At 42.7% G+C, this 18,746-nt stretch overlaps 1 protein-coding gene across 1 annotated transcript in view; it reads right to left on the reverse strand.

Moving 5' to 3' along the window:
* LOC144762471 (adhesion G protein-coupled receptor F5-like) overlaps positions 1-18,746 on the reverse strand; it is a 937,058-nt gene that overhangs the window by 381,527 nt on the left and 536,785 nt on the right. Inside the window, exon 17 of the mRNA XM_078647684.1 lies at positions 14,733-14,876. Coding sequence (XP_078503810.1) covers positions 14,733-14,876 — 144 coding nt within the window. The remainder of the gene's footprint in view (positions 1-14,732; positions 14,877-18,746) is intronic.

Consider the following 18,746-nt stretch of genomic DNA (forward strand, 5'->3'; position numbering starts at 1 on the left):
TTATATTTTCTGCTTAGATTTGATACACATTCAATAGTTTATACATGAGGTATAAATATTAATAAGGCTTTCCTTTGAGTGTGGTTTTCGCCCGCACAAAACCAGTCCTTAGATTAGTCCCATTTCTATGTCTATGCACTATCCACGAAGGTAGTAGGCTTTTGATTACGTAATCTATAGAGCGACTGCTCTTACTTTGTGAACAACACACCGGTCTCTGATTTAACCTTAATTAGATCATCCGGTGACATATATATAAACGGAGTTTTGAGCTCCCTCTCACTTCCTACCCGAACGCGGACGGTGGCTTTATCATCTCCAGAACTCCAGACCCAAGGCATAATATATCCATATTGAGGTAAGATCTTTATATTAGGTTGCCAACTATTAACCGACGTAGAGAGACCTCATTTTTAACCTTAACAGCATCTCTCCTTAATATTTGTCTCAGTTCAACAAAGCAACAAAAAGCATCCATTTCTACAGGTCTTGTGTGGCGAATACGCTCATCATAGCCTTCTCCCAGGTAATTACCACAGGAAAATGTCGTCCTTCATTTTCTAATACATCTCCGTTCATACGCTGATAATAGATATAACTAAAATAGGTTGTTCCTATGTCATCCGATACAGGAGTCTACATCTCTAAATAAAGAGACTACCTGCATGCTAAAGCACTTACATCAGGTCTGACACCGCGTTCAATTTTTGTCACAACCACTAAGAGAGAAGAGAGAGAAAATAAGAATAAACCTGGCCCCTTTGGATGCATAAACAAAATAAACTGGTAAATAATTATATTCAGTCCTTCGCATACAGCCTTCCAAACTGTTACTACGAGTGACATATATAGGGAATTACCACAGCTATTATTTGATATGTTTTCTTAGGTATCTTTGACTATCTTATGTGTATCCTGATATGAAAAACCAATTCCCTTCAATACCCAACGAGCAAAGAAAATCTAGTTAATACTTGAGTAAGTTAAGACTCTTTTTTTGGCTCTTTTGCTCTCTGTGAAATTTACATTCCAAATAATTCACCCTTTGTTAATATAGCCATTTCTGTGTCTTTTAACATTTAGACACCTCATAGATTGTGGATATAAATAAAGATATCTCTGCTAAGATAAAAGAGCCTGTTAATCAAGCAGGTCTCTACAATAGTTGACCACGAACAAGGACGCCTTGTCTTGTACAATATTTTAGTAAGTAAAATAATCTACTTTTACTGCAACCTATAGTGGCAAATAGAATTCTATTTAGATCTAGATTTTGTTGCAATTAAAATCTTAATATAGAATCTCAAGCCCTAAACTACTCTTCTATATAACTTTGAATATGATACTAGATTATCTTTTTGGCTAGCATTTCATTCACTTTTCTATCTGTTATCTTTTTCACTCCTTTTCCTCAGTGTCTGTTCACCCACATTTTATCCTATATATTATGACCTAGTATATACTTTTTTTTCTTGGGTTTCATTTTTTCTAAATCCATACACGAGGTTTCCTGGTAACTGCACTAAAAAACTGCATAGATCACTTTCTTTAGTCTGGTTTCGTTATACTGTTTCTTTCTGACATCTTTGATCATGTGAAACTAACGTAGGAAATAATTTGTATTTTTCTGCCAATTGGTCTTGCTAGATTTACAACAATGATATGTCTCTTCATTCTAAGAGGTCCATGTATATCTATAAACGTAGCTATGCACATTCTATGCTTATGAAATTTTATCTTAGACTGAGGGTATAAATCGAATAGGAAATTGTGTTCATTAAAATGCCTAGCCTTGAGAGTTAACATCCATCAATCATAGACTAGATAAACGTTAGCTGCCCTTAAATGATGAAAAACTATATCTATTATTATATTATTGTAAAAGTGACCATGCCTAGGGGTGTAATGTAATTCATATGTACATATTGTATAGCAGCAAAACACATGTGTGGTTTTGACACCATTTTTTGTACTTTTTTCAGTGTTTATATTATGTTGTTGCAAATGACTGGCTCCTGATGAAGGCAGTGGCCGGAACGCGCGTAGTGTTCCAACCCACCGCATTGCCAACTTCAATAGTCCTCTGACCATCTAGTCATTTGAAGTCCTGTTTATGTTTATGTTTTTTCTAATTGTTGTCCAATATATGTCATATTTATTCAGATTGATATAAATTCTATGAATTGAATGTAAAATGTATGAGAAAAATATATATAAACAAAGAAATTGAGAAAAAATATAAGTAAATGAATACCATTTTTATAAAATGTACTATTTATTGACTTTCTATTACAATATCACGTTTACTGCTTTAGTATAGAGACTCACCCTATAGGAAATGGCACATGAGATATAAAGTGTTTGCTACACCCCCTTTCCATTTTTCAAATGACTATTATGCCCTACGTGTACCAAACTCATTAATTGTAGGGGTCCCCTGTCTTCTCAAAAATCCAACGAGGGTGAGAAAATATTTTGCACGGTGGAGGAGGAATTATCTGTTAACAATGAATTAAGCATAAGAAATCTAAGATTAGTATTTCAGATGTTCTGAGAAGATGATTGATAGACTAGCACATGTTGGACATCTTGGAAAGAGTAAACCAAAAGAAAATTGAAAAGTTATTATTGGTGGCTAGGGCTGGATGGGCAAATTAAACTAATTATAAGGGAATGTATTGAATGTTCTTTAAGGGATAAATCCAAGAATGTGCGAACACCACCCAAGGTATGTAGAGATGTTCCAATGGTACCATGGGAGGAGAAGGCCCTAGGCATTTTAGGTCCTATAAGTGTGGGGTCTAGGCCTGTTGAATTACTTGTAATAATGGATATGTTCTCTAGGTAAGTAGAGGTGGCAGTTGTGTCAAATATCACTATGGCGTCAGTTATTCGATATTTGGAGTATATTTTCAGCAGAGGGAACAATCCAGGAGCAAACCTAAGTAACAATTATTATTATTATTATTAGGATTTATAGTGCGCATGGCTATCCGGAGGCCTCCAGCGTGAAGCATGAATACTGAAAAGCGAGAGAGAAGGAGGTTAGTCGCACTTGTTGAACAACCAGGTTTTTAGTTTCTTCCTGAAGATGGATTCTGATGCTGTGAATCTTAACTCCCTTGTAAGAGAGTTCCATAACTTGGGCACAAGGTGGGAAAAGGCTCTTTCCCCATCTGGCCCTTTTTATTCTGGCACTGTTTAACAATCTCTCAGAGCCTGACCTCAGGTTTCTTTTAGGGAGGTATAGGCCGACTAGATTTCTAATCTTGCTGGGACCTGTGTTGTTTATGGCTCTATATGCAATACACAGTACTTTAAATTAATTCTTGCTTCAATAGGGAGCCAATGTAGCTGTCTGCGATGCATTTTAACTGATTCCTTCATAGAGATCAGACACAAAAGTCTAGCCGCTACATTCTGAGCTAGCTGTAACTTATTGATGAGATACTTAGGAGCACCCAAAAAGAGCTTGTTGTTGTAGTCCAGGGGGGACGTAACCAGGGAGTGTATCACCATTTTCCTTAGCTGTAGGGGAATTAGGTCCAGGATTTTCCTGAGCATTCTTAACAGCCCAAAGCATGTACCTGCCACCTTGCTTGCCTGGGTATCTATGGTGAGCTCCTTATCCATTCAGAAGCCGAGATATTTGATAGCAGTACACGGGACTGGAGCACTCCCTATGCAGCATGGCCAGCTTGCCAGGGCCACAGCAAGTGGCCATCAGTTTGGCCTTTTTCCTGTTTACTTTAAGACAAGCTCTCTGTCATCCATTTGACCACCCGTTCAAGACCGGGCTCCAGCTGCTTTGATTCACCATTGATCCTGGAGTCAAGAGACACCACCAACTGGGTGTCATCAAAGTATGAGATTACTGAGATGCCATATCCTTCACTATGTCCGCCATTGGGCCCATATAGATATTAAACAACGTGGGGCTAAGTGAAGAGCCCTGTGGCACCCCGCATGTAAGTGGCTTACTATAAGAGAAGAGACTTCCTTCCATGACTTGGAAGGACCTCCCCTCAAGGAAGGACCCCAACCCGTTTAGGGCCTTCCCTTGAATACCGAAAATAGATTTCAATTCACATCATCTGCCATGGAAAAGTTCTTGTATGGGAGAGGTGATTTGCAGCACAAGAAATGTTTGCTTTATAATCCTCCAAAAGAATGGTATGGTGGAAAAATTCAATGGAACTTTGAAAGAGAGTTTGCAACTGGTATGAGTGTATGAGAAAGATTGGAAGGAAGCCTTGTGGAGAAAGGTGGAAGATTACAGGCTCCCTCTGCATGCTACAACTGGTCAAATTTCTTTTGATTTGGTTCACAGGAGACAGCCAAGTACTATGACTTATCTCATTTGTATGAAGAAGAATGTTGGTCAGGATGAATTTGAGTTTCTAGAGTGCAACCGCAAGACTGTGGACGGCTGTGTATTGAGGAAAATGACAAACACATTTAAGGGAAACAAATATATGCCCCATGAAAAGGGGTTTTTGACATCAAGGTAGAAAATGAGGATTTGGTTGCAGTTAAGTGCCCAATCAATTGCCAGAACCGTTCTATTTTCACTACCTCTCTTAAAGTTGTGAAATTATTTTAAAATTCTGAAAAGATTGGAAGATGAACGCATATGGAATGAATTTCAAACATATTGCTGTAATTAATTGATGGCATGTGTAGTGTAACGAGATATAGTTATGAAAGCATTTGGAATTGCAAATGTATTACTGAATTTAATTCTTTAGATTCTATTATTGTATAACATATACTTGTTCTTATCTGTTTTGTGGTGCTGTGGTGGTTTTCCTTCCTTTGTTCATTGTGGTGTTGTTGTTAGTTATGTTTGGGGGAAGGATGTGCTGTATTTGGATAATGCCTATGCCATTGGGGGTTCTATGTTCTCTTTTTTTATTTTTTGAATTTTTTATTGCAGGAAAAAGAAAACAACATTGCATTGCATACAAATTTCAGAGGCAAAAATATCCAAACATAAATTTAACCGTTAAATAAATACAGAGGGTAACAATGTACATTCCCAAAAATAGATCATTTTAGTTGCTGCCGGTACATATATATCAAATGAAAGTACCCCAAATATTTTGCCTCACTTTCAAAGCCTTAGTACCCCTTAACTTGGCCAACGAAAGTTCCATCATGTATATTTCATTGATAAGATTCCACCACTCCATAATATTGGGTGGTTCCTTAGAGATCCAAGTCCGTGCAATAACCAACCTGGCACAAGCAAATGCAATAGAAATCAAGTCTTTATGTTTGTAATTAGTATCTTGTATATCTAGCAGTACTAAATGTGCAGAAAGTGTTGGAAATATAATTTGTCTACTGTTTAGAACCTTTCCAGAATGTTGTAAGTTCCGGGCATTGATATAGCATGTGTTCTATACCGGCGGCTTCTAGATTGCATTTGGGACATTTAGTTCGCTCGCTAAAACCATTTCCCGAGGTCCAACTAGCAATTCTCTGTGGTGTATAATATATTTGAGTCACTGTTCTATATAATTGAAGCCTTAAGCTTGAGGATTGGACCACTAGGTTTATTTGTCTAAGCGAGCCAGCAATCTGGCTAGGGTTGATGTTCACACCTAGTTGGTTAGTCCATTTTTCCGCCATGTTTTCACAGGGGTTCTATGTTCTCGATTCTATGATCGAGTGAGAGCTGACGGAGCTAGAGAGAAGTGAAAGTTCGATGGTGCCTGGAGTGAAGGCTGGAGTCCTTACATGAGAATATAGCTTTTTTACCTTTTACCATAATGTCTCCAGGCATATCTTTTGGAGATTACTACATCGTTCCTCTCCATGAGGGTTGAGAAGGCAGTGCCCTCATTGTCTGCAAAATATTAGGTGATTGTATTATGAAGCGTAGATTTGAAAGCTGGGTCTGCCAGCCACTGAGGTTGCAATCTCCATGTTGGGAAAGGGCTCGCACCATCCCCCGGTGTATGCACATGTATAGTGAGTTGTGATCAGAGGATGTTTTATGGATGTATGTCACATTCATGTTCTATGTTGCTCAGTCACCAGATCATACTAAATAGTCAAGGTGGGTACGTAGGTTAAGCAACAGATAGAAGAATGAATACTCTTTGTCAAGAAAGTGGTGTGCCTGCCATACATCAGTTAGGGATTAATCAATGGCTCGATCCAGTCGGACAGTGCTGCAGCATTATGGGTAGCTGGGCTATTCGGAATGGGAGGATGCAACCAATCAAGGGCAGGATTCAATAGACAGTTAAAATCCCCACACAGGAACCATTTGGAGTCCACCCAAGATGCCAAGTGGGGAGAAAGAGAGGCAAAATATTGTGAATGATCAAATTTTGAAGACTTGAGGCACTACAGGACTAGTGACTGACTATTCCGACAGCCCAAAGCAGGACCTAGCATCTGCCCTTGTCAATGACAGAGTCTGTGGCCCACAGGGGGAGTCAGGGCAGATACAGATAGCTGCACCTCTAGAGGAGGAGGAACGTGTAGTATAGAGAAGTAGGCTGCGCCATCTGCAGTGCAGTCTTCTCCCTCAGTCTGATCCAAATAGTTTTTACAGGGTAACTGTGAGGGCCCCATATCATCTGAGCTGAGAATAGAGGTTGTATCACTTGGCCACAGATCCTATGCCCATGACATTCCATGTTAAAAGCTGGAAATTCTATAGCGGCGTCTGAGGTATCACAATATGGTGATGAGTGTCTGCTCCCTCGTAAGAGGGCCAAGTTGATCATTATGTTTCCTGCTGTGGCAGTAAATGCAGTGGATTGTGGTAACCATTAAAGCCTAGAACTGATGGAACAGAGGTCATCGATCCAACCACCAAAACAAAACTGCATAACTAGAACCTAGTAAACTTCTTGTGTCCCTTGTCAGGGTGGGGAAGGGGAGTCTGGCAAGTGAGGATGTCCCAAGCCAACTTCTGAAGGAGGAACGGGAGCAAACACAGACACTGAGATGTCCTAAATCCTACTTATGTTATGTTATGTTTAGGTCTCTTTTATAGCGCACGGCTACCCCGGGGGGTGTCCCGGCGCTTTGGCAAAGAGAACTGTGGCAAAGAACACAACACAGCGGCTCACGGAGGTCTACAGCGCAAATCATACTGAAAAGAGCCAAGTTTTCAGCTCCTTTCTGAAAGAGAGGAGGCTGTTTGACTTTCTTAAAGAGACAGGTAACTCATTCCAGCAGCACGGGACCAAGTATCGGAAGGAACGCCCTCCGATCCGGGCAAGTTTAACTGAGGGAACCACGGCTTTGGCCAACAAGGCCAACCGTAGAGTCCTCCTCGGAACATAAAAAGCCAGGCGCTTCCCCATATACTTGGGACCAATCGAATGGAGGGCCTTAAAAGCCAGGGTCAAAACCTTAAAGGTGATTCTTTTAGCAATAGGCAACCAATGCAGTCTCTTTAGTAATTCCAAGGCTTTTGCCCTGCGCGGGAGACCAGAAATGGCTCTTGCAGCCGAGTTCTGCACAATCTGCAAGCGAGCCAACAGATATTTAGGCAGCCCGAGATAGAGGGCATTCGCGTAGTCTAGTCGCGAGCCAATTAGAGACTGCACAATGATTTTTTTGTGTTGCAGAGACAGCAAAGGAAGAAATTTCCGGAGCATTTTCAAAATGCCAAAGCATTTCCTGGACAGACCGATGATTTGGGGTCCGAAAGAGAGGCCGTCATCATATTGCACACCAAGGTTTTTGGCCTTCACAGAGGCCGCATCCGACGGAAACATGTCCTGGGGCCACCAGGTCTTCCAACTGGGATCCGGGGGACATCCGAAAAAAAGCAACTCCGACTTGTCGGAGTTGCACTTCAGACTGTGCCGCCGAAACCAGTCGAAGACCGCACCCAGGCATTCCCTGATCAGACCACCATCAAAAGCCTCTCCCTTCTTGGATGTAAAAAGGAGCTGGGTGTCATCAGCATAGGATATGATCCGGGCACCAAAGGACTCCGCTACTGCCGCCAGAGGGGCCATATAGATATTGAAAAGGGTGGGGCTCAGGATAGACCCCTGAGGAACCCCCACCTCTAGCGGCGGCATTTCCGCGGAGAACGGTGGTGCCCAGACCACTTGTCGACGGCCGGTCAAGAAGGATTTAAACCAGTTCCACACCGTCCCACCAACGCCGATCTCCCAGAGTCTAGAAAGGAGACCGACATGGGGGATGGTGTCAAACGCCGCCGATACTTGGGTATTATCCTTTTCCCGAACGTTATTGAGTGTAGGTGGAGGTGTGTGTCCAGGGCCCTGGACAATACCTGGTCTGTCTTCATTTGGTGCAATCAAACAAGCCTATTCGCTGTCCGTAAGCATTACATTCAGACTCTTCGACTGCAAGGACTGTGATATGGAGTCCACGGGTATCCTGCACATCTCAGGGCATCCTGCTGCCCCTCTGAGGCATGGTCTGTTATGGGAGCATGGCTGGCAGATGTTTCCATTGGTCCACAAAGCCCCCCTGTCTGGGGTGGGAGTGATCGCTGGGTGGGCCAGACTGCAAGTTCGACCATGGTGGAGTTCAAACCAGATCCACACCTCCATGGGGTTCTGAAGAAGTGGTTGCAATTGTCTGCTACCATTTTTAAGATCCGGGTGAAAAAGGAGAGCGTATTGTTGGCCAAGGACACAAAGTTCTTCTTAACCTCCTGAAATGATGCTCTAGACTTCTGGACTGCCAGGGTAAAGTCTTGCTAGAGTATCACTTTGGAGGAGTCCACCAGGATAGGTTCAACAGTTCCAGCCTGAAGAAGAATGTAGTCACAATCCCGATAGTTAAGTATTCTAGCCAACATAGGGCAGGTAGATCCATCCAGAGGAGGTGTTTGGCTGGCACTCTCTGGGCTTGTCCCATTGCACACATTGTAAAAGGCCGGCAGGTTCCACCAGGTGCTGGAGCGAAGATTCAAAATAAGATGTGGCATTCAGTCCCTCTGCTCCTGTGGGGCGTTCCACCAGTCTGATACTGTTGCGACCAGCGGCATCATCCGTGTCTGTGTATCTGCACTCGGCAAGTTGGGATGGGTGGTCTTCCAGCTTTGGGATAAGGCCCCGTACCGTAGTGGATTGCTGGTACACCCTGTCCCTCAGTTTTCGCTGGTCATCTTTAAGGACCCACAAGTTCAGCACCAGTAAATCTATTTTGAGTTCCGAGGTAAAATGTGAGTTGTGTATCTCCACCAGTATCAGGTCTAGCTTGTCAGGCATAAAGCCTGTAGCTGTATTGCAGATAAGGGATCTGGAGAGACCAGAGGCCATGATCTCCTCCATGGCTGCACAAAGGGGTGCCACAGCACCCACAACTTTGGTGCGTTGCATGTCAGATCTGAGTTGGAGGGCCGCGGGTACAGGCAAAGTGCAGTTTCACCTGATCCACACCAGAAGAAAAGAGTAAGTGTAAAGAAAACTTTGACTGATGGGTTGTTCCCTGTCTCTTCTCAAAGCTCTAAGCAATAGTATAAAGCACAAACCGGGGCTATCTAGTTGTGCTGAGCCATGACAAATTCAAAAGCTTAGGCCAACTGCAATGGAGGGTGGGTTGGATGCAAGGACCGACCTTGGCCCACTGAAACAATACCTTGGTTCATGGTTGTGCCAAAATCGAGGACGAGATACAAGGAGAAAAGGAGACAATGTGTCGGCGTCAATCCTTAGGATGTAAGCAATGCATAGGCTCCGAGGGTAAACCGCTTTTACAACGCAACTTTTACCACGCACTACCTTTACCACGGAACTTTTACAACGCAAGTCGTTACAACGACATGCGCTGGGGGGTGCTGTAGGATAGGGAATAGTTTAATTTACTATCCAAAACCTTCCCTACTATCCACGGGGACTGGAGTTGGAATAGTAAATTAAACTATTCACTATTCAGCGCCCCCCAACGCAAGTCGTTGTAACGACTTGCGTTGTAAAAGTTGCGTGGTAAAGGCATGCGTTTTAAAAGTATGCGTAGTAACGACATACAGCCGCTCCGAGCCGCATAAAGTCGGAGAAGCATCGGGAATGGAGATGATGCGCTGTGCCATTGGCAATGCAATTCCTCAATCACTGCAGAAGCGGCGATGCATCGCAGTCGATGGAGGTGTGCTGGTTCCGAGCAGCGCAATGCATTAATGTGTGGGTTTCTCCTGGAGCAGAACTTTATAAGCACTTTCAAGGGCCCAGGATTGGATTGGCAACACTTGGCAGGGCTAAACTCACAGTGGGCAGAGTCCAGGTGCTGTAGCTGGGTGGTTGGAAGTCTTAGATGTCCCTGACACTTTAGAAGAAGAGGAAAGCTGACAAACCCTTGTAATTTTTCTGGGTTTAAGTGGTGCAAGTCCACTCCTTCTCACCCAGACAAGGAGGGCAGCAGGCGGGTCAACACAGCAGAAAAGCTGTTCTTCCAGTGTAGTTGTCAAGCAGCATACAGAGCGTACACTTGGTGCACCCCTCAAGGTCCAGGACCACAGTATTTTCAAGAAACAAGTCTAGGCCTCATCCACATGCTGGTTTAACATGAGGTTGGTGGTCATTCAATTCAAAAGCCAGGATACCAGCCATCTACATTTGGGAACTCGGGGGAAATTATAAATGAAATTGTTTTGGGATTTGTATCTTATTTATTTTTTAAATATGTTGTTGTTAAGGTGATATTGTAAACGTATCATGTGTATTTGTCTTTACAACCTATGCCATTCTGCCTGAATGGAACTGAGGATTCCTACAGAAACTAGTTTAGCTAATAGGAATTTCTTTATTTTGGTTAAGTTGGAGCCCAACATCAGCTCACATCAAGACAGAAGCCTGCCTTACTTTAAAGACTAGAAACCAGCACAATTTATCAATGCTATGTGTTTTAGCAAACGTGTTTATCTATAAAAAGTTGGCATTTTCTTTGTATTTAAGTTATACACAGAAGAGACGACAGTTGCATTGTGGTGCCAGAGGTCCAGTACTTACACCGAGTTGTGCCATTGAAGAGGGGGAGATTTCAAAGAGGGGCTTTGAAGTACACAGAGGTCTCCCCTTCCTGGCCCGGCTCCAGATTCACTATGGAGGGTTAGGCAGTCCTTTTTGTGAGGACAGGACACAACCTACTCAGGTATAAGTGTGAGCCTGTGCCTAGCTCCTCCCTCCAAGGCTGCGTAGAATGACCCATCTTGATGTGGATGGCCCATCAGTCACACCAAAGCTCCCTTTGTGTGTAGCTGTCTAGAGGGAATGAACAACTCCGAGCTGTCACCCACCCCAGAGGTCTACTGGAGACAGGCAGCAGGCACTCAAACGTTAGAGCAGAAAAATGCCCTCTTTCTAAAAGTGCTGCACAAACAAACAATTGCCAGAATAGTGAACAAATCAAACATTCACCCCAGTGAAGAGATCTGGGTTAGATCCATTGTTATTTTACTCACCACACCACCCCAGTTTGGACCCTTCTCTTACTGTTAACAGTCCAGCCTGAACTGCCAAGCCAGGTCCTGTCTGGACTGGAAACAAGCATACTAGGATCAGTTTCAGGATATCACCCTCATTAGCCAGGCTTAAATCCAGTGGCACAGCGAGCAAGGCACCCACATCTGGGCATATCCATCCCACTTAAGGTGAAACCTTCAGCACAAACAAATGATGGACAGAATGCTGAACAGATCAAACATTCACCCCAGTCAAAAGACCTAGATTAAATCCATTGTTCTTTTGCTTACAATGCCACCCGTTTGGACACAGTCATATGCAAATCAGTCTTGACCCTGCTCCTTCTGGGACACGTCCAGTGCTTACTGCCAAAATGGAACCAACAAACCTCATTCCTTCTGCTTTACACACACTACATGACATGTTCACCATGCAGACCACACACACACATAAATGCACCTGGGAAGTTTGTGCAAGGATCTAGGTTCACCTGTAGCAGCAGAATTGTACACAAGTGGGCTGGTAGGGTGCGACTCCTGTGGTACAGATAATAAAGGTCTTGGCACAGTAGGATTGCTAAAACATGTTAAGCTGCCACCATCGCGCTGCATGCTTGAACCCATGACAGGAACATTAATTTACTTTCATACAGAGCGCGCACTTGGTGCACCCCCCCAGGTCCTGGGCCATAGTCATGTCAAGAAACAGGTCTAGGCCTTCATCCACATGCTGGTTTAACATGAGGTTGGGGGTTATACAATTCAAAAGCCAGGACACCAGATATCTACAGTTGGGAACTCAGGGGACATTTTAAATGAAATTGTTTTAGGATTTGTATCTTATTTATCTCTTAAATATGTTGTTGTTAATGTGATGTTGTACATGTTTCATATGTATTTTTCTCTATTTAAGGCTTAGCAAAATATGCCAATTTACCTGGAAGGAACCCAGGATTCCTACAGAAACCGGTTTAGATAATACGAATTAAATTATTTTGGCTATGTGGGAGCCCAACCTCAGCTCACATCAAGATAGCAGCCTGCCTTCCTTTAAAGACTCGTAACCAGCACAATGTATCAATGTTCTGTGTTTTAACAAACTTGCTTATCTATACAAAGTTACCATTTTCTTTGCATTTAAGTTGATCCCACAGACAACAGTTGGATGGGGATAGCGACATTTCCATCTTTTGGAAAGTATTTTAAATCTAGTGGAATTTCCTCCTCCACAAGGATGGAGAAAATTCAGGTCTCTAAGTGCATAACTATTCATTAGCAGGCATCACTTAATAGAGAAAATAACAGTTTTTCCACTTTTCGTGTGAGCATTCACCATTAATTGTAACATCCTCTTCAGTGCAATTTACAATAAACGCTTTTCTAAAAGAAATGCTTGCTACATCGCATACAGGAATCAGAAAAGTACTTTTGTGCTTGCCTCTGGGAATATGGGCTTACCCTGCAGATCAACGTTACATGAACCTAATCGCAAAACAAAAAAAGTTTGCTATAATTTACAGGCAGACAGATTGACACCCATAAAATCTCAACCTATTCACATTTCCAGTGGATACAAGTTTTACACTGTGGTTTTAAACACTGATAAAATTACGAACTAGATAGAGCGATATGCCCAGATGAGGTACTGCTCCGTCTAACCGGTAAAATTGTTTAAGAAAAGCAGTCCAGCCTCTATCTCCAGCCCTTTCCTAACTCCCTTATAAACTTGCAATGCTCCCCCTTGCACAGCTACATCATACCTTATTCGGTGGCGGCCAACCAATACGTCTCTCCCCTCACAAGTGCCACCCAATTAGAGCAGGTGGCAAATGAGAACATTAATCTTAATCCCTATTCTGTGTGCAATTCTGCAAGGACAAATGCGTCTCCACAGTTATTTCCCATTCCATGGGAAATAACATCTAGTAGGTGGATACAGGTGTGGAGACAAAGGCCCAAATTATACATTCCAGACATTTGGGGGCATATTTACAATCCACTATTGCCACACACAACGTCACTTTCTTTTTTAATAAATGCCATTTTGCAACTTCTATGTGTGCTACATGGAGCAGCACACATAGAAGTTACAAAACGGCATTTAAAGATTGTTTATGGGCAAGAAGGGGGACCTTCTTGCACATAAACAATCTTCCCCTCAACACAGGCACTCTTCTACTATTGAGCATGCATGCATGTTAAGGCTAGCAGCTAAAGTTAGCGCAGGCGGGAACGCAGGGCTGCACCATATTCTAGTAAATATGGTTCAGCCCTGCGTCGTGTCGTTAGTCTTCTTAGCTTAACGACAAGCTTCGCCACTTTATTGTAAACATGCCCCTCGGTATCTATGCACCTAAGCCCACAATCCTCGCAATCAGTGCAAAAGATGTAACGTGCAGTATAATATGAAATAACTGCTCTTTTTTAATTTAACATTAAAATCCAGTTTAATTTATAATTTTATTTTTGTGGTTTATGCAGACATTTGGGGCCAGATGTAGGTCGGTCGGTAACGGCCGAAAATCGGTATTTTCGGCCGTTACCGACCGGTAAATAAGATTTGGTATGTAGGGCCCAGAATTTTACAGATTCGGTAAATTTACCGATCGGTAAATTTACCGAATCTGTAAAATACCGAATCGGTATTCATACCTATTCGGTATTTTTGCTATGTAGGTGGGACTCTTCTGAGTCCCACAACCCTTACCGATTCGGTATTTTACCATCAAATATATTTGATGGTAAAATACCGATTCAGGTGTGCATGCACATGTGTGCATGCACACCTGTGCCATATGACAGGCAGACCTGCCCTTAGGGCAGGTATGCCTGCCACATGGCCCCCGAATCTTTTTTGGGGGTGCTAGAGGGTGTCAAAGTGACACCCCCTGCACCCTTGTCAAAATCGGTATTTACCGATTCGGTAAATACCGACCGGTAATGCCCCATTCATTCCTATGGGCTTCAAAGCCCATAGGAATGAATGGGGCATTACCGGTCGGTATTTACCGAATCGGTAAATACAGATATTTACCGATTCGGTAAAAGGAACATCTGGATGTTCCTACATCTCCACCCCTTAGATTTACCGATTTTTAATTACCGAATCGGTATGATTCGGTAATTAAAAATCGGTAAATCTATTTTACCTACATCGGGCCCCAAGTCTTCACGCCATAACTACAATGCAACCCTTAATTCTTAATTTCTGAGTTGTGTTTAATATAACAGAGTATATGATGTGATTACAAACACTCAAGGTAATACAATTTGCATTACTAAAGTTTGCATCCGATGCACCTGCAAATGTAATATTTCCTACCTTTTAGTGGCCTCAGGATTATAGTTTTGTTGATGGAATTTAGACTGTTAGATGCAATGCAGTCAATGGCAGTCTTGTCGTTTTCACAACTATTGTAGTTGTAGACAGTTTCATAGCACTGTAGTTCTTGTAAAGATGCATTTACTGTAGACAAACAGAGACATATATTGCCCTTGTTAGTATCAGCTGGTTAAATGAAAATGTGCATAAGTCACTTCCCCTGTCTTTCAACTATGAAGGCCTATCTGAGCCATGGAGCTGGGGAAAGGACACTGATAACATGTTCCTCCTATTAAGGTCAAGGCAGCCAAGTGAGAATCGAAGCAGAGTTTTAAAGTCAATTGTATACACAAAATTCCGAATTCACAAAGATTTCCATAGCATACTCCTAATTTCATAAAAACAGTACAATTATGCATAATTTACACACGATCCAAAAAGGTGAATATGTTTCATTTATGCATATACAAAACAAAATAATGTATTGGTTACTTCAGTGTATGTTACAAAGGTTTTGTGTAACTTTAGTATGAGTATTTTCTAATTTCGAATAAGTGAGATTTCAAGAGGAGTAAATATCACAAGATGGGTTTCGCAAATCTGGCAAACACCATAAAATAGTAGATTTAAGCTGAAATGTAAGGTAAATACGTCAATCATTCACTTTCACAAGATGTATGAAGTAAAGAATATAATGGGAGAGGAATGTTTTTGTAGACCTGCTGCCTCCCTTCCTCTCTCTATTCTTGGTTTCACTCCTGCCTGTTTGACCTGCCTCCTTTCTTTGTTCTTTGTCGACTTTTGTCTTTCAGCCTGGTTTGTATTCTTGCACAGTGTGGTATGAAGAGTGCGATGGCCCTAACGCTGACAAGGAGAACAGTGACTCAACCTACGATGTGGTAGTACAAATCAGATACAATTTGGATGCAGTGGAGCCCTAAAACCCTGGGCCCTGGCAGCACAGCACCAGCTACACTGTTGACAGCTAAAGCCCTGCAGTTGTTAAACTCGTGCCCTTGTTATAGTATGTTATGCAGATTTGTAGAGCAGACTATCCTGGGACTCATGAGTCAGACCATCTTCAGAAGGACTTTGAGGTGAGGAAGAATTACATACCTTTCTAATAGAAAATTGAGTGTATGCCCTCAGTCCTGTGTGCCACCCTGGCTGCTGATTGTCCCTCATCTGTCCATCCCTAAAAACATTGTTGTAAAAGAAATCCGGTGGCTGTAGTGTAGGTTATAGGAAGGTATATTAGATCTTAGTTACAAGTAGGTACGTAGATAGCTAAGCCGACCAGGAGCAGCATCCATGCTGCTCAGCCCACATCTTCAACTGCCCCTCAATCCCACGAACACTCTCAACATTCTACATGACCTCACACACTGGCTGAGCAGCAGGAACTTAGAACTCTGGGGAGGATGCATTTAGTTATGACAAGCATCTAATAGGTCCTCAGCCTACCAAGAGTTTTTCCTCTGTCCTATATGGCTAATCTAGCCTTCTTCCTCCCGGTATTTTTGGAGTAGCATGTTGTATTTTTGGCTTTGACCTATCAATGTACGGGCAGTGATACCATTCTGGACACTACACTGTTGGTTCTCACCCCACGCCTCCACCATTTGTGATCATGTAACAGTTTGTAAGCCTATACATCGATCTTAATGCCATGCACTTCTGGAGCAACTTTGGTTTGCAGTACAGTCTCTCAGAAATAAACATGTCAGCACTGTTAAGGGCTGCACTAGATGGCACCTTGTTATTTCAACACATGAAATGTGCCATGTCGAATTGGACCGTGATCATTATAGATACAGGTTAACAAATTGCCACTGGTCAAGTAGGTTGAACTGAGTTAGGATTGTCTGGGGCTTGGCGAATACTCTGCACCTAATCAAGTTTGACTGAGGCTAATGTTTCAGGGGCAAACCAATGTGTATCTAAGGAGAGAAGTGCTTAAGTAAGGATTCTGGCAGTAAAGACAAGACTGAGAAGTTACAGGGTTAGGTCTACATATCTGACTAAGTCGTCAAGAGAATAGGGTTACAATCTCTCTGACATCAGCTTATTTAGTCTGGCTCTCTGGAAACTACAAAATGCTATCATCCAAACCACAGATAAGGTGAGGAACTAATTATTGTTTTATTTCATTTTAAAATGTAATACAGTGATATTACAGAGAGTGTCAGAGCGCTTTACATTGAACAACAACCAAGAGATGCAGATCTCATATGTTACCCTGACCGAACTAGAATTACACTGAAACATGGCATTCAAAGGAACGGTGGGGATCCTCGAAACTGTAGGAGAAGAGGAAGGAATTTGATAGATACAATGGAGCCAGAAGAAGAGTAAGAGAAGTGAGTTAATTTGGGGTGAAAGAAGTAGGAAGCAGGAGTGGTAAACCGGAGCAGGAGAAGAGTGGATGGCTTGACACAGGTGGTGTGGTGGGGTGGCGAAGGAGGAGCTCGCACAGGCATAGCACAGTTTAGGTGGTAGAGGTGGGAGGTGAGGAGAAGGGGAAGAGCAATGTGAAAAACATAGCAGGAGTGGAATAAGGAAGAGGGAATTGAGGGGAGGTAGGGGAGGACTGAGTGGCATTTAAGCAGGTAGCCTCCCAATTTACTGTCTCCTAAAACCTGCTGGCCCCTGGGGGGGCCTACTGGTGTGACTGACACTCCTAGAAAATACAGGGTAAATATATGAAACATGAGTCATGGCAAAGGATCATTACATAGCTCATTCTTCAGATGGAGAGAATGTGGCATTATGACCAGAGCTGCTGACTTTGGAACTGCAGGACTAGTTCCAGTCCAGCATGGACTCAACATCCTGTGGGCCTGATCAAATCACTTAATCTCATTGTGCCTAAAGAAATTAATATCACCCTGTGAACCGTAACTGGTGCTCATTTGAAGCGCTCCAGTGCCCTTGGGCTGAGTTCGCACCTTATGAAAGGGCAAAAATAAAATAAATCATGAATTACTGTGGACTAAGGGCCCGATGTAGGAAAATCTTTTTTACCACTTCTTAAATACCGATTCATACCGAATCGGTATTTAAGAAGTGGTAAAAAAGAGCAGGGCAGATGTAGGTAATTGTATTTTTTCAATTACCGAATCGGAAGGATTCGGTATTTACCGATTCGGTAAATACCGAATCGGTAATGCCCATTGATTCCTATGGGCATTGAAGCCCATAGGAATCAACGGGCATTACCGATTCGGTATTTACCGAATTGGTAAATACCGAATTTTGCAAGGGTGCAGGGGGTGTCACTTTGACACATTCTAGCACCCCAAAGACGGGCATGTGTGCCATGTGGCACACAGACATGCCCTAAGGGCATGTCTGTGTGCCACATGGCACAGGTGTGCATGCACAGATGTGCATGCACACCTGGATTCGGTATTTCACCACCCAATTGGATTGGGTGGTAAAATACCGAATCTAAAAGGCCTGTAGCACTGGAAACAGCGCTACCTACATCAGGAATTTTCCGATTCGGTAAAATTACTGATTCGGCATTTTACCGAATTGGTAAATTTACCGATTCTGTAAAATATAGCCCCCTACATCTCAAGATGCCAAATACCGGTCGGAAACGGCCGAATTCGGCCGTTTCCGACCGGTATTTCCCACCTACATCGGGCCCTTAGATTGGTATGTCCACAGAAAACATCAATAGAACATCAGTAACATTGGGGCTCCCCACAGCTTAACATACAAAATACAGTTGATACTAAACCACTTCCCCGTATCACATTTACTGGTGGTCAGGGTATTGACGTCAATAAAACTACAGGGAGCGGTTATAGACACTGCCGACATAGTAAAAGCAAGAAAGTAGTTGTCCTCTTTCCTAAATGTCAAAGTCACTTTTGATAAGACTCTGCTGAAACAGAAGTAGACTAGTGAGGTTTAGAATGGAAGGGACTAGGTAATCTGTGACTTCAACCTTATGGTTAATATGATCTCTATCTACTACTTGCATTTGTCTCACTCCCTCTGCAT

Source organism: Lissotriton helveticus, chromosome 6 (assembly GCF_964261635.1).
Source record: "Lissotriton helveticus chromosome 6, aLisHel1.1, whole genome shotgun sequence".
Taxonomy (NCBI): Eukaryota; Metazoa; Chordata; class Amphibia; order Caudata; family Salamandridae; genus Lissotriton; species Lissotriton helveticus.